Here is a 12,830-nt window from a genome sequence, read left to right on the forward strand (position 1 = left end):
CTGAGTACTATTCCACATATTTTCAAGCATGGTGGTGGCTGCATCATGTTATGGGTATGCTTGTCATCGGCAAGGACTAGGGAGTTTTATGTTTAATAAAAATAAATGGAATAGAGCTAAGCACAGGAAAAATCCTAGAGGAAAACCTGGTTCAGTCTGCTTTCCAACAGACACTGGGAGACAAATTCGCCTTTCAGCAGGACTATAATTTAAAACACATGGCGTTGATTACCAGGACAACATTGAATGTTCTTGAGTGGCCTATTTATAGTTTTGACTTAAATCAGCTTGAAAATCTATGGCAAGACTGGAAAATGGCTGTTTAGCAATGATCAAGAACCAACTTGACTGAGCTTGATTAATTTTTTAAAGAATAATGTGCAAATATTGTACAAACCAGGTGTGCAAATCTCTCAGAGCCTTACCCAGAAAGATTCACAGCGGTAATCGCCGTCAAAGGTGATTCTAACATGTATTGACTCAGGGGTGTGAATACTTATGTTTGTGAGGGCACTGTATGTGTCACAAATGGCACCCCAGTCCCTATATACTGTAGTGCACTGCTTTTGATCAGAGCACTATGGGCCTTGGTCAAAAGCAGTGCACTATATAGGGATAGGGTGCCTTTGGTTCGCACCCTCTTTCACTATTGTTAAGTGTCCTGCACTCAATATAGCACTTTACCTCCTTCGGGTTTTCACATAAGGCATCAGCAGGACTGCCCATAAAATTCCAGTTTCCATCCTCAAAACACACTCATCAATATGATATTAAAAACCTTTTAGGGGATCTGCAAACAAATCACTTTTACTCAAAGTCGAAGTCAAAGCTTTTTTTCTTATTATTTTTTTCCAGACTCTTTTTTTCTGCTTATTCCTGTCAGAAGCGATCAGTGGAGACGCCAACAAACTGCAGGGTCATCAGAGTGAGTGACATCAATGGTGAGGAGGAAGAAGGAAGGAGATGGCAGCAATACACTGCTTCTGGATGCCTCACAAATTGCACCCTACTCCCTATATAGTGCACTACTACCTTTGACCAAGGCCCAAGAGGCTCTGGTCAAATGGGCCTTGGTCAAAAGTAGTGCAATACATAGGGAATAGGGTGCAATTTGGGACAAACACTCTGACTGGCATGAGCATGGACAACCAATTACGGCTTCCTTACAGCAGACAGCTTCTGACGCTGCACTCCTCACGGTAAAAGCTTTAACAGACCACACTTTAAATATTTCAGCAATTTGCCCAATCATATTTGCTTTCCAAACTGAAGGCCATTAATGTTTTAGCATCTGAGCGGTGTGTGTGTCAGGGCCGAACAAACCAATTTCTAGTGAGTGCGGTTATGAGCATCTGAGCTTGATGGTATCCTACACTGACCACTAAACGTTCTCCAAACAAGGGTACCTGCGGTTGTACTGTGCATGCATTGACGCTAAAACAGATATGATCTTTACAGACCTTTTGAAAACAGTGGTAGTATTCAGGTTGTGGAGACAGGTTGGGGAGAAGGCCAATCGGTAGTATGAGGGTTAAAGCACATTTTATATGGGATTATTAATTGTGTTTTAGGATAAATCGCCTTATCATCAAGTGCTACAGGCCTAGAAAAATAAGCATGCCTGTTACCATGTTAATCTTTGAAAATAAATACTACTTTTAGTTCCATACATTGTCCCTAGCTTTTGTTACAACATGGATTAGTCAAATACATTTGCCTGAAGATAATACCCTCTGAAATATACACATACTCTGTCTTCATCCTTTTAAATACTTTATATCTTTTATCAGTTAAAAGCACTGTATCTTTGATCTGTATGGACATTAGAAGAATGCCACCCTAAGTAAGGTTTTAAGTATGCATGATGGTGTCAACTGAAAGTACAATCCCTCAGGCTCCATCAGACAGGAGACCCAAAATGTCTGCCTGTGGGGGTTTAACCCAAGGCTATAGCCATAATGTCCTCTCTCTCAGGAAAGTAGTTGGATAACGCTGGCAAACGTCTAATTTAAAGCAGCAATCAGCAGTTGAAACAATAACAAAGCAAACTCCCGTCTCTGTTTTGGTAAAAAGCTGAGGGATGGGGCTAGAGAAATGTAACCACTCTAAAATCCACGGACAGAGCTATTGATGCAAGGACAGACCATCCATGATATCAAAATGATACTTTAAAAAAATGTTCTGAGGATATGTCGTGTTTATTTAAATGTACATTGTTGACAAACATTGGCGTAAAACAAGCTTATATTTAGGGTTCTGATGGAGTATGACAACTAAGCTCATGAGGCATTTATTTTATTATAATCTTCAAGAATCAGTGTATATCATTCATTTATAAGTTCAAAAATGGATGAAGCAACTGCAGATTTCCCTTTAAAATGCTTTCTACTTCTCAAACTCAAATCTGTCAGGAGAACTCGATTCAAAACGACAATTCAAAAAGACCCAGATTTGTACGTGAAAGACACAAAGGTTGTGTTTTAAACAGGGTTAGTGGAAGAAAAGTCTTGGTTGTTTTAGTGTGGTGCACGACCCACACTTAAATATGTGAAGATACACTATACAGTACCAGTCAAAAGTTTGGACACACCCACTCATTCAAGGGTTTTTCTTTTTTTTAAACTATTTTTCTACATTGTAGAATAATAGTGAAGACAAACTATGAACTAAAACTTATGGAATCATGTAGTAACCAAAAAAGTGTTCTTCAAAGTAGCCAGCCTTTGCCTCGATGACAGCTTTGCACATTCTTGACATTCTCTCAACCAGCTCCATGAGGTAGTCACCTAGAATGCATTTCACTTAACAGGTATGCCTTGTTAAAAGTTAATTTGTGGAATTTCTTTCCTTCTTAATGCATTTGAGCCAATCAGTTGTGTTGTGACAAGGTAGGGGTGGTATACAGAAGAAAGCCCTATTTGGTAAAAGACCAAGTCCATATTATGGCAAGAACAGCTCAAATAAGCAAAGACAAATGACAGTCCATCATTACTTTAAGACATGAAGGTCAGTCAATCCGGAAAATTTCAAGAACTTCAAGTGCAGTCACAAAAACCATCAAACGCAATGATGAAGCTGGATTTCATGAGGACCGCCACAGGAAAGGAAGACCCAGAGTTACCTCTGCTGCAGAGGATAAGTTCATTAGAATTACCAGCCTAGGGCCTCCCGAGGGGCGCAGTGGTCTAAGGCCACTAGAGATCCTGGTTCGAGTCCAGGCTCTGTCGAAGCCGGCCCCGACCGGGAGACCCAATTTTGTCCATTCGTGCACTAGCGACTCCTGTGGTGGGCCAGGTGCAGTGCATGCTGAGATGGTCACCAGGTGTATGGTGTTTCCTCTGACACACTGGCGCGGCTGGCTTCTGGGTTAAGCGGGCATTGTGTCAAGAAGCAGTGCGTCTTGGCTGGGTTGTGTTTCAGAGGATGCACAGCTCTCGACCTTCGCCTCACCAAAGTCCGTACAGGACTTTCAGTGATGGGACAAGACTGTAACTACCAATTGGATACCACGAAATTGGGGAGAAAAAGGGGTAAAAAATAAATATATAAAGAGTTACCAGCCTCAGAAATTGCAGCCCAAATGAATGCTTCACAGAGCTCAAGTAACAGACACATCTCAAAAAAACTGTTCAGAGGAGACTGCGTGAATCAGGCCTTCATGGTCGAATTGCAAAGAAGAAACAACTCATAAAGGAGACCAATAAGAAGAAGAGACTTGCTTGGGCCAAGAAACACGAGCAATGGACATTAGACCGGTTGAAATCTGTCAAAATGTGAGATTTTTGGTTCCAACAGCCGTGTCTTTGTGAGACGCAGAGTAGGTGAACGGATTATCTCCACATGTGTGGTTCCCACCGTGAAGCATGGTGACAATATCTGTGATTTATTTATAATTCAAGGCACACTTAACCAGCATGGCTACCACAGGATTCTGCAGCGATACGCCATCCCATCTGGTTTGCGCTTAGTGGGATTATCATTTGTTTTTCAACAGGACAATGACCCAACACACCTCCAGGCTGTGTAAGGGCTATTTGACCAAGAACGATAGTGATGAAGTTCTGCATCAGATAACCTGGCCTCCACAATCAGCCCAATTGAGATGGTTTGGGATGAGTTGGACCCAGGATGAAGGAAAAGCAGCCAACAAGTGCTCAGCATATGTGGGAACTCCTTCAAGACTGAAAAGCATTCCAGGTGAAGGTAGTTGAGAGAATGCCAAGAGTGTGCAAAGCTATCAAGGCAAAGGGTGACTACTTTCAAGAATCAGAGTGGCGCAGTGGTCTAAGGCACTGCATCTCAGTGTAAGAGGCGTCACTACAGTCCCTGGTTTGAATCCAGGCTGTATCACATTCAGCCGTGATTGGGAGTCCCATAGGGCGGTGCACAATTGGCCCAGCATCGTCCGGGTTTGGCCGGGGTAGGCCGTCATTGTAAATAAGAATATGTTCTTAACTGACTTTCCTAGTTAAATTATTCCATATGTGTTATTTCATAGTTTTGATGTTTTCACTATTATTCTACAATGTAGAAAATAGTAAAAATAAAGAAAAACCCTTGAATGAGTAAGTGTGTCCAAACTTTTTACAGGTACTGTATATACAAAAGTATGTGGACACCCCTTCAAATTAGTGGATTCGTCTATTTCAGCCACACCCTATGCTGACAGGTGTATAAAATCGAGCACGCAGCCATGCAATCGCCATAGACAAACATTGGCAGTAGAATGGCCTTACTGAAGGGCTCAGTGACTTTCACCGTGGCACTGTCATAGGATGCCACCTTCCAACAAGTCAGTTTTTACATTTCTACCACGCTAGACCTGCCCCCGTCAACTGTAAGTGCTGTTACTGTGAAGTGGAAATGTCTAGGAGCAACAACGGCTCAGCCGCGAAGTGGTAGGCCACACAATAAATCTTAACGCTACAGTATACAATGATATTATAGACGATTCTGTACTACTAACTTTGTGGCAATGCCCCGGTGCACAAAGCGTGGTCCATACAGAAATGGTTTGTTGAGATCAGTGAGGAAGAACTTGACTGGCCTTCACAGATCCCTGACCTCAACCCCATCGAACACCTTTGGGATGAATTGGAACGCCAACAACGAGCCAGGCCTAATCGCCCAACATCAGTGTCCAACCCCACTAATGCTCTTGTGGCTGAGTGGAAGCAAGTCCCCGCAGCAAGGATCCAACATGTAGCGGAAAGCATTCCTAGAAGAGTGGAGGCTGTTATAACAGCAAAGTGTATGCCTAGTTCTCACAATGGTTGATCATCAGAAACAACCACTTCTATTAGCAATTGGTTATCTCAATTTATTTTATCATTTATTCTCAGTAGTTGCCTGCATGTGGATATACCTCTATTTCAAAGTATAAACTATTAGCTCCTTCATATGTACTTTGCATATGTACATTTTGGCTGGGCTGATCTAACATTATCAATTTACCTTATACATTTTTTTTATTTTACCAGGCAGGTCAAGAACAAATTCTTATTGACAATGACGACCTGACATGTTGTGTTCTTAATAATCTGTAGGAAGTTGAAAGGAAGACCAGAACAGGTGCTAATAAGAGTGAAAGCATTTAGTGCTTTTACACCCAGCTAAATATTTCATTACGAGCTGGATGTTTCACCACTCACTCAGTGGAGGACTGTCACTTCAATCTCCACTCCCCACCATGACTAGTGATTGAGGCAGAGACTGTCTGCCAAGATAGCTATTTCTCACAGTCTCACAGACACACCGTGTGCGTTCCAAATGGCACTCTGTTCCCTATATATAGTGCGTTACTTTTGACCAGGACCCATGAGGCTCTGATCATTGGTAGTGCACTATATAGGGAATAAGGTGCCATTTGGGAAGCAAACACTGTCAACCATGACGGCCTGGCTGCCTGTCACTAGCCTACACCGCCACTCGCCTCAGCCGTGATGTACCCAACATGACATGTGTGTCACGGTGCAGACGGGTATAAGCAAATGCTTTGTGACTTTCCACAATTAGATGTGTCTCATGGCCCATCAAGAGGTATGGAAATGGTGTTAATTTCAGCGAGGAGGAAATCGTCAAGGAGGATAGTGGAAGAGGAGGTGAGGTGTGACTTGTTACTTCAGTGACATGTCACATTCTCTCTCTGCCATCATCAGGAGATGACTATATCACCATGGCTGCGTCCCAAATGGCACCCTATTCCCTACATAGTGTGTTACTTTTGACCAAAATGAAGGGCACTTAGTACTTAGGAAATAGGGTTCCATTTGAGACGCATCCTATATCTCCTAGTATCTCTACAGCTGATTGCTTTCATCAACACATACTGTAGGCTATGGGTTTAATTATTTACACTGTGTAGATTTAGCAGAGTTGAAATCTTTATGAATGCCATAGGTTTCAGATCCATCCGTGAACCAAGAACATTTTGGGGCGTTTCTTTTTTTACATTCTAATTAGTAATATTTCTCCTGCCTAGCTTGTAAGCCTATCACAGTGATGGATTTATTTAGATTCACTTTCAACATGAAAGATAATACATCAGTTGCGTATAAAATCAATGAATTCTAGAGCATAGGAGTTGACAGCTCAACTGAGAAGAAACTCTGCTAGAAGCTGGGCATTTTATTTGTGTCAAATTTCCTCTTCCAGCATTCCCTTTAGTAAGAGTAATGTAGCTACAGCAGCTCCTAGCTGTGGGTGAACACTCACTCTGTCCCGCTCCACTCCAGCAGGCAATGAAAGCAGGCGAAGGCTTTGAAAATGCTCCCCCATCATACAAACTGACAAAGGCATGCTTTTCAAAAACCCACAGCCAATCTGTTGATCATTACTTATTTACAGAGGCCCCCAGGTCCTGTAGAAAACACATTTGATATAGTATACATAACCAGATGGTTTTTTTTCTCCGCTTGTAGAAATAAAGTATCCCTGAGGCTAACCCAAACAATCCCCCCTTCTCCACAGCGCAGTCAGGCGATGCACCGTGTAGCTCTTAAGTAGTTCACATATGAAAGATCAGATCCACCTGTATATCCAGCAGTATTAACATGACTAACAGAGGAGGAGGATACGATAGGATAAACTTCAATGTCCCCGAGGGGGAAATTGGCTTAGACACACAGTACCGCTGTATACAAAATAAACACTGTACGTTACACACTTTGGTGTGAGTCTGGTGAGTTAGCGTCCGTTTAGCTAAGGGCTATAACATGAAAAGGCCTTAGTCTGAGTAACATTACAGATCCCCAGGTCTTCAACTACCTTCCCAGGAGCCAGGGAAAACTCCTAAAGCGGTACTGTAAAGCTCTGACACCACTTCTAAGCAAATCAAAAGAGGGCAAATGCCTGCTAAGAAAAATGTCCAGTCAAACAGATCAAAGAAAACATGTGTAAATTATGTGACAAACAGGGGCACTCCTTAGTTTTCTGCACAAAGATGATTTCCTCATGTAAGAGGGTGAACAACTGTTTGTGGGTAACTGTAAAGTGTAGTATTATTATAACTTTCTCGGAAGTACCTTCAATTCAACTTACTTTTACACAAGTATATAGAGTAGTAATATACAGAAGAATTCCATCATGTTTTATACAGAGAGGTTTGGAGTTGTTCCATACACTGCTGTGCGACTTCTCTCTGACCTGGTTCATCTATTACCTTTCCCCTTTAATGATAAGGATTCTTCTATTCCCTCTAATGGCCTAATGTGTTGAATAACAGTCCCTATCACCCGTCAAAATCAATAAACACTCATTTAATTCCATGGGACAAGATAAAAGCAAGGTAGCATTTGATTTTCAGTTTGGATGGTGATGGTGCACATCACTCGTGGCCTTATGAACCAAAAATAGAACTCAAAGGGATTGCTACAATAGAGGAGTAGCCCCAGGCGATAGAACCACAGGAGCCTCTCTGATTGGTTGGTGATGTCATTAGTGTCACTGCTGTTTAAAGACTCCAGTACATGTGGATGGGACTAGGAGGGTGACAGTTGAGGCCTTAAAACTAGAGTATATCTCAAACAGATTATCATGGTCGGTCCGTCTGTCCCTCTCATTAAATAACTATTGAAGCTCTATGTGTCATTAACCGCTGATGAACTGACAGAGTAAAAATGCTTCGGCGTTAGAGAGTTCTCTGTCCCTCCTTTTTCTATGCCTCATTCCATGCAACACTTATCATCACACAGTTGTTAGGTTAAAGAAATAGAAAATAATATTACTGATATATAGTGCCCTCTTGAAGCTGTTGTCCTACCTCGTCATTTTTGGTGAACCGTTGGGTGAGTTCCTTGTGTTTCCATTGCGTTGTTTCTTTTTAGGCGACAGTGTCGAATGCTGCTCCTCTTCGACTGCAAGCACAGGCAAGAGTATGAGGAACAAAGGAATGGCTGAGTGAGAACACTTACAGTAAGTCATACATTTACTGTATGTAAGTAACCAAGACAACGCCAAGACAACACAATCAGTTCAAAAGTCAGAGAAGATCCCAAAGAGAGAGGTTAGAATAAGGAATGGGAGACCAGGAGGTGAGGAAAGGTTGAGGTGGGGTAAGGACAAGACAGGAGACCAGGAGGTGAGGAAAGGTTGAGGTGGGGTAAGGACAAGACAGGAGGGCACATGGTATGCAAGTACAGCCTGACATGTTTGACAAACAGTCCAGAATCCCCAAAATGCAACTCAACCAAAATGCAGGTGCACATTGTCCGTGTGTGTGAACATAATGATTCAACATGCTGTAGTGCCATCCCCATCATGCTGCTGATATAATGTATCACTGACTTACTGTAAAACTGACTTACTGTAAAACTGTAAGTGCTCATTTTAGCTCTTACTGTAGCTTTCATACTGTGAAACCTATGAACTTCAGCAATACGGATTGAATCGAGCCCCTAGTATCACTAAGAGTGTGTGACTGACTGTAACACATGCATTAACCCAGTATAGGCAAATATTATTTAAAATTCCATATGTCCTATTAGCGACTACTCATTATATTAGAAACACTTAGATGCTTCTACTGCCGGCTATGAAAATCACTCACAATGTTCGTTCATCTAATTAAGATAATAAAGCATAAATATCACGGAGATGACATCGGAAATATGGCCCCTTTGTTCTAATGTCTGAATGCATCTGAGGTGGCTGGTCTTTAGTTTCCTCTCATCTCGGGGCCTGACGACATTGACTGCGATGCCCTTGGCTCGCGTAATTAGGTTGGTCTGAGTGCCAGTATGATTTATCCACCGCTCAGCTTCCCCTTGGACATTGTCTTTTAACACTACGTGAAACTACATGCACTGACCCAGGCTCTTCTCTTTGCGGAAAAATAAATTACAAGTTTCACCCTCGAGTAGAAATGAATTTAGCTGATATCACATTTATACACAAAAAAAAGAAAGAAGACAAAACAGCTCGTCTGTGCCAGTTGAGTGAAAATAAAATGGAAGAAAAACAGCAAGTTGACAGCTTTTAACTAAGACTGTTACTAAAATCCTCTCATTGCATGTTAGTGTTTCTATTCACTTATCTTTAACACTCAACTAGCCATGTTAGCAGCCATGTTGAGTTATAACGAGTTAGATATACAAAACCAGGATAATGTCCCAAATGGCACCCTATATAGTGCACTACTTTTGACCAGGGTCCATGGGTGCCGTTTGGGACACACTCAGACAAAACCAGGAGAAGCAGCTAAGTGGTTTTAAATGATGTTTCAGACTGTCAACACGACACAACGTGTTTCAACCTGACCTCCCTTCACAAAGGAATCTAGAATGTAACTCCTACATTCAAATGAATAACATCTCAAATATCATGGTCCTTTGAAGTCGGGCTACACGTCCAATTGCAACGCTGCTGGCATGTCTACCTACGACAGCATAATGGAAACAGGGACGAAGCACTGTAAGTAAGGGGCTTTCAGCAGAGTGGGATGCTGCTCACCCACCCACACACAGACACACATGCACACTGCTGGAGATGGCTGGTCGTTTGTTCACATCTTCCTCAGTCAGTTTGTTCAATATTTAATAGCTCCCAGCTGACAGCTGCACACACTGGGTCATTAGTAAGGAATGCTACACATGCAACCACTCCACTCCACCCCAGCAGTACAGCAGCCTTCGCTTCAGTCACAAACACATATGTGCTGTGACGTTTGCTGTTGAGCAGGGCCTAGCCACACCGTGCCGCACAGAGGCGAAACGCAAAGGGGGCTTGTAACCCCTCCACTCGAGCCTAGCAACAGCCTCACTCACAAACACATGCGTTATGATGCTAGCTAGTATTGTTGAGCCGGGCCTAGCTAGCCTAGCCACACCGTGCCGCAAGGAAGGGCAACACGAGGGGGCTTGCAATCTCTTCCTCAACACCAGCCACGGTCTCAAACACATGCATCTGTGTGTTGTTATCTAATAGTGGTGAGCAGGGGCCTAGTTACTGTAGCCTAGCTAGCCACACCATGCTGTGGTTCTATGTGGGAGGGCTTCTTACATGTACAGTGTCTCATATTGAGCAGGGTGGCATTACTGGAGTGGCTGAGCTGGTATCTGTATTTCACTGGCAGGCTGCGTGCCCTCTGGAGCCTGCTGGCCTCCTCTGCTGCCAGCCCCCCTGGTCCACCTGGTCCCCTCGCCACCTCGACCAGCTCTCTGGAACCCAGGAGGCTACGCCTCAGCACTGAGGGCCCCCTGGAAGGCTGCAGGCTTCCTTTACGGTTGTTGACTAGAGGAACTGACCCAGAGCCGGACCCAGAGCCAGGCAGTACTACTCCACTGTGGGGCGTTGCTACTTTATGGTGGGCCGTGGAGTTGTGGTTCAATTTAATAGACTTGTTCTGATAGGTTGACCTTTTGATAAGGGTGTTGTCTTTAACTGCCAAATGGAAAATAATGAAAATTAGCAAATAATAATAATCGCAGTTTATGAAATGTAGTCTGTCCTCAAATGAGTTACTACGGGGTTGAATTAAAATGACTTTATAATGGGTTGGATATCAGTGGATTAATTTTTTTCACAGTCGTGTCATTCATTATTATTTTAAGTACGGGATATGGCACAAGAATGCTAACAGTTAAATAATTAAGGAGCTCATTGTTATTAAACACCACTTAACCAGTCGACTCTTAAAATGAAATGTTAGATATGACATTTACTTTGATATTCATAATAAACATGAATGAATCAACAGCAGGGCTTTCAGGTGTTACTTGGATTGTTGAACTATAAGAACATCGGCATGACAACGGACATTTACAACCAGTGTCTAAAAAGGAAAAATAGCATAATGCTGAATGAGGATGAGCTAAATGTAGTTAATCACAATAAATCTAATAAATCAACTATTTTAATCCCTAATCAAAGCTGTTCATTTGTTTATTTACTTATCTAATTTCCTAGTGTTTAAAATAGACAAAAATTGTAAATATGACTCAAATCTAACAATACCATCAGGAGGAAGAAAGATATTTCCACCTCGCCCAAAGCTAGCTGGGAGCAGAAGCCAGTGAAGCCAGGGTGTAGAGATGATTATTTAACTGGTCAGCTGTCTAATACATTACCGTCCCAGCCCCAAACCTCCTGCATTCATCTGTCCCACATCAAATCCACACAGCTTTACAGCAGGGACAACACATTGTGGCAGATGTGCTGGCTATCTAGGACCAATGATGTTCAGAGCATTCTGAAAGTCTGAATACTTATGTAAGTATGGTATCTGTTTTTTATTTGTAATAAATGTGCAAATATTTGTAAAAACCTGTTTTTGCTTTGGAATTATAGGGTATTTTGTTTAGATTGATGAGGATGTTAAATACATTTTAGGATAATGATGTAACGTAACAAAATATGGAAAAAGTGAAGGGGTAGGAATACTTTCCGAATGCACTGTACAATATTTGCCCTGGATTGCTGATTCTATGTATTGGCCATTGAGAGGCTTTGAAGACACCAGTCGGTATTCACACTACCCAGTAGGAGCAGTCCTCCATAGGACATTATTAATGTAATTCTACAGTATTTTAATTAAATGTTTCAAGGATTTACATGTATTTAAATATTTGTGTTGTTGTAGTGGGGACAGTAATATTAGTCACCTCAAAATTATACTTTAAGGAAAAGGTTTTTATATTTTAGAATTTTTTTGTTTAGCTCACATAACATAATTGAAAGTATGCATTAAGCTGTCTGTAATAGAATTCACATATATTCAAAAATTAATATAGTCATTAATAACTTCTATAGGTTCCAAAATAACATTTCTATAGCTTCCTAAAAATGTTTAACAATGGTGGGGGACTGCTATGATGGAGGCACAGTGGTTTCAACACAGCGCCCCCTATCAGTCATCTAGTGAATGTATAAATCATTGTCTAGGGCCCTCAACTCTGTAGATGGTCTATAGTAATATTTTCTCACTGCACTATACCCCTCCTAAATAATGTAGAAGATTATGTGTTCTCATTGTCAACCCCCCCCACCCCACCCCACCCCCCAAATGAAAACAATTGATCCAATAGCTATTTCCAAGTTCTCTTGAAATTCTCCAGACATAAGTGTTATCTGAGAACTAGAGTGCTATACTCTACAGTCCAGTGAACTCCAGAGATACCTTAGAGCCGTAGCACCATCTACTGCTCAAATTACAACTAATACTTAATGAAACATATAGTATTGGAATATAAAACTGAAAAACAGGTATCGGTCTGTATTTTCCACCCCAAAATATTTTTAAATCAATAAATAAAGTGATACAATAAAATGTCATCGTGAGAGTTATACAGTTCATTTGCCTCATGTACCATGTTAGGCTTACTGTACAGCAATGT

The 12,830-nt window shown here is 41.7% G+C and overlaps 1 protein-coding gene across 17 annotated transcripts in view; it reads right to left on the reverse strand.

Moving 5' to 3' along the window:
• LOC115153540 (calcium-activated potassium channel subunit alpha-1) overlaps nucleotides 1-12,830 on the reverse strand; it is a 214,617-nt gene that overhangs the window by 18,654 nt on the left and 183,133 nt on the right. For all 17 annotated transcript variants that reach the window (XM_029699100.1, XM_029699098.1, XM_029699097.1 and 14 more), the window contains one exon: nucleotides 8,261-8,354. In XM_029699100.1, coding sequence (XP_029554960.1) covers nucleotides 8,261-8,354 — 94 coding nt within the window. The remainder of the gene's footprint in view (nucleotides 1-8,260; nucleotides 8,355-12,830) is intronic.

This window comes from Salmo trutta, chromosome 18 (genome assembly GCF_901001165.1).
Source record: "Salmo trutta chromosome 18, fSalTru1.1, whole genome shotgun sequence".
NCBI lineage: Eukaryota > Metazoa > Chordata > Actinopteri > Salmoniformes > Salmonidae > Salmo > Salmo trutta.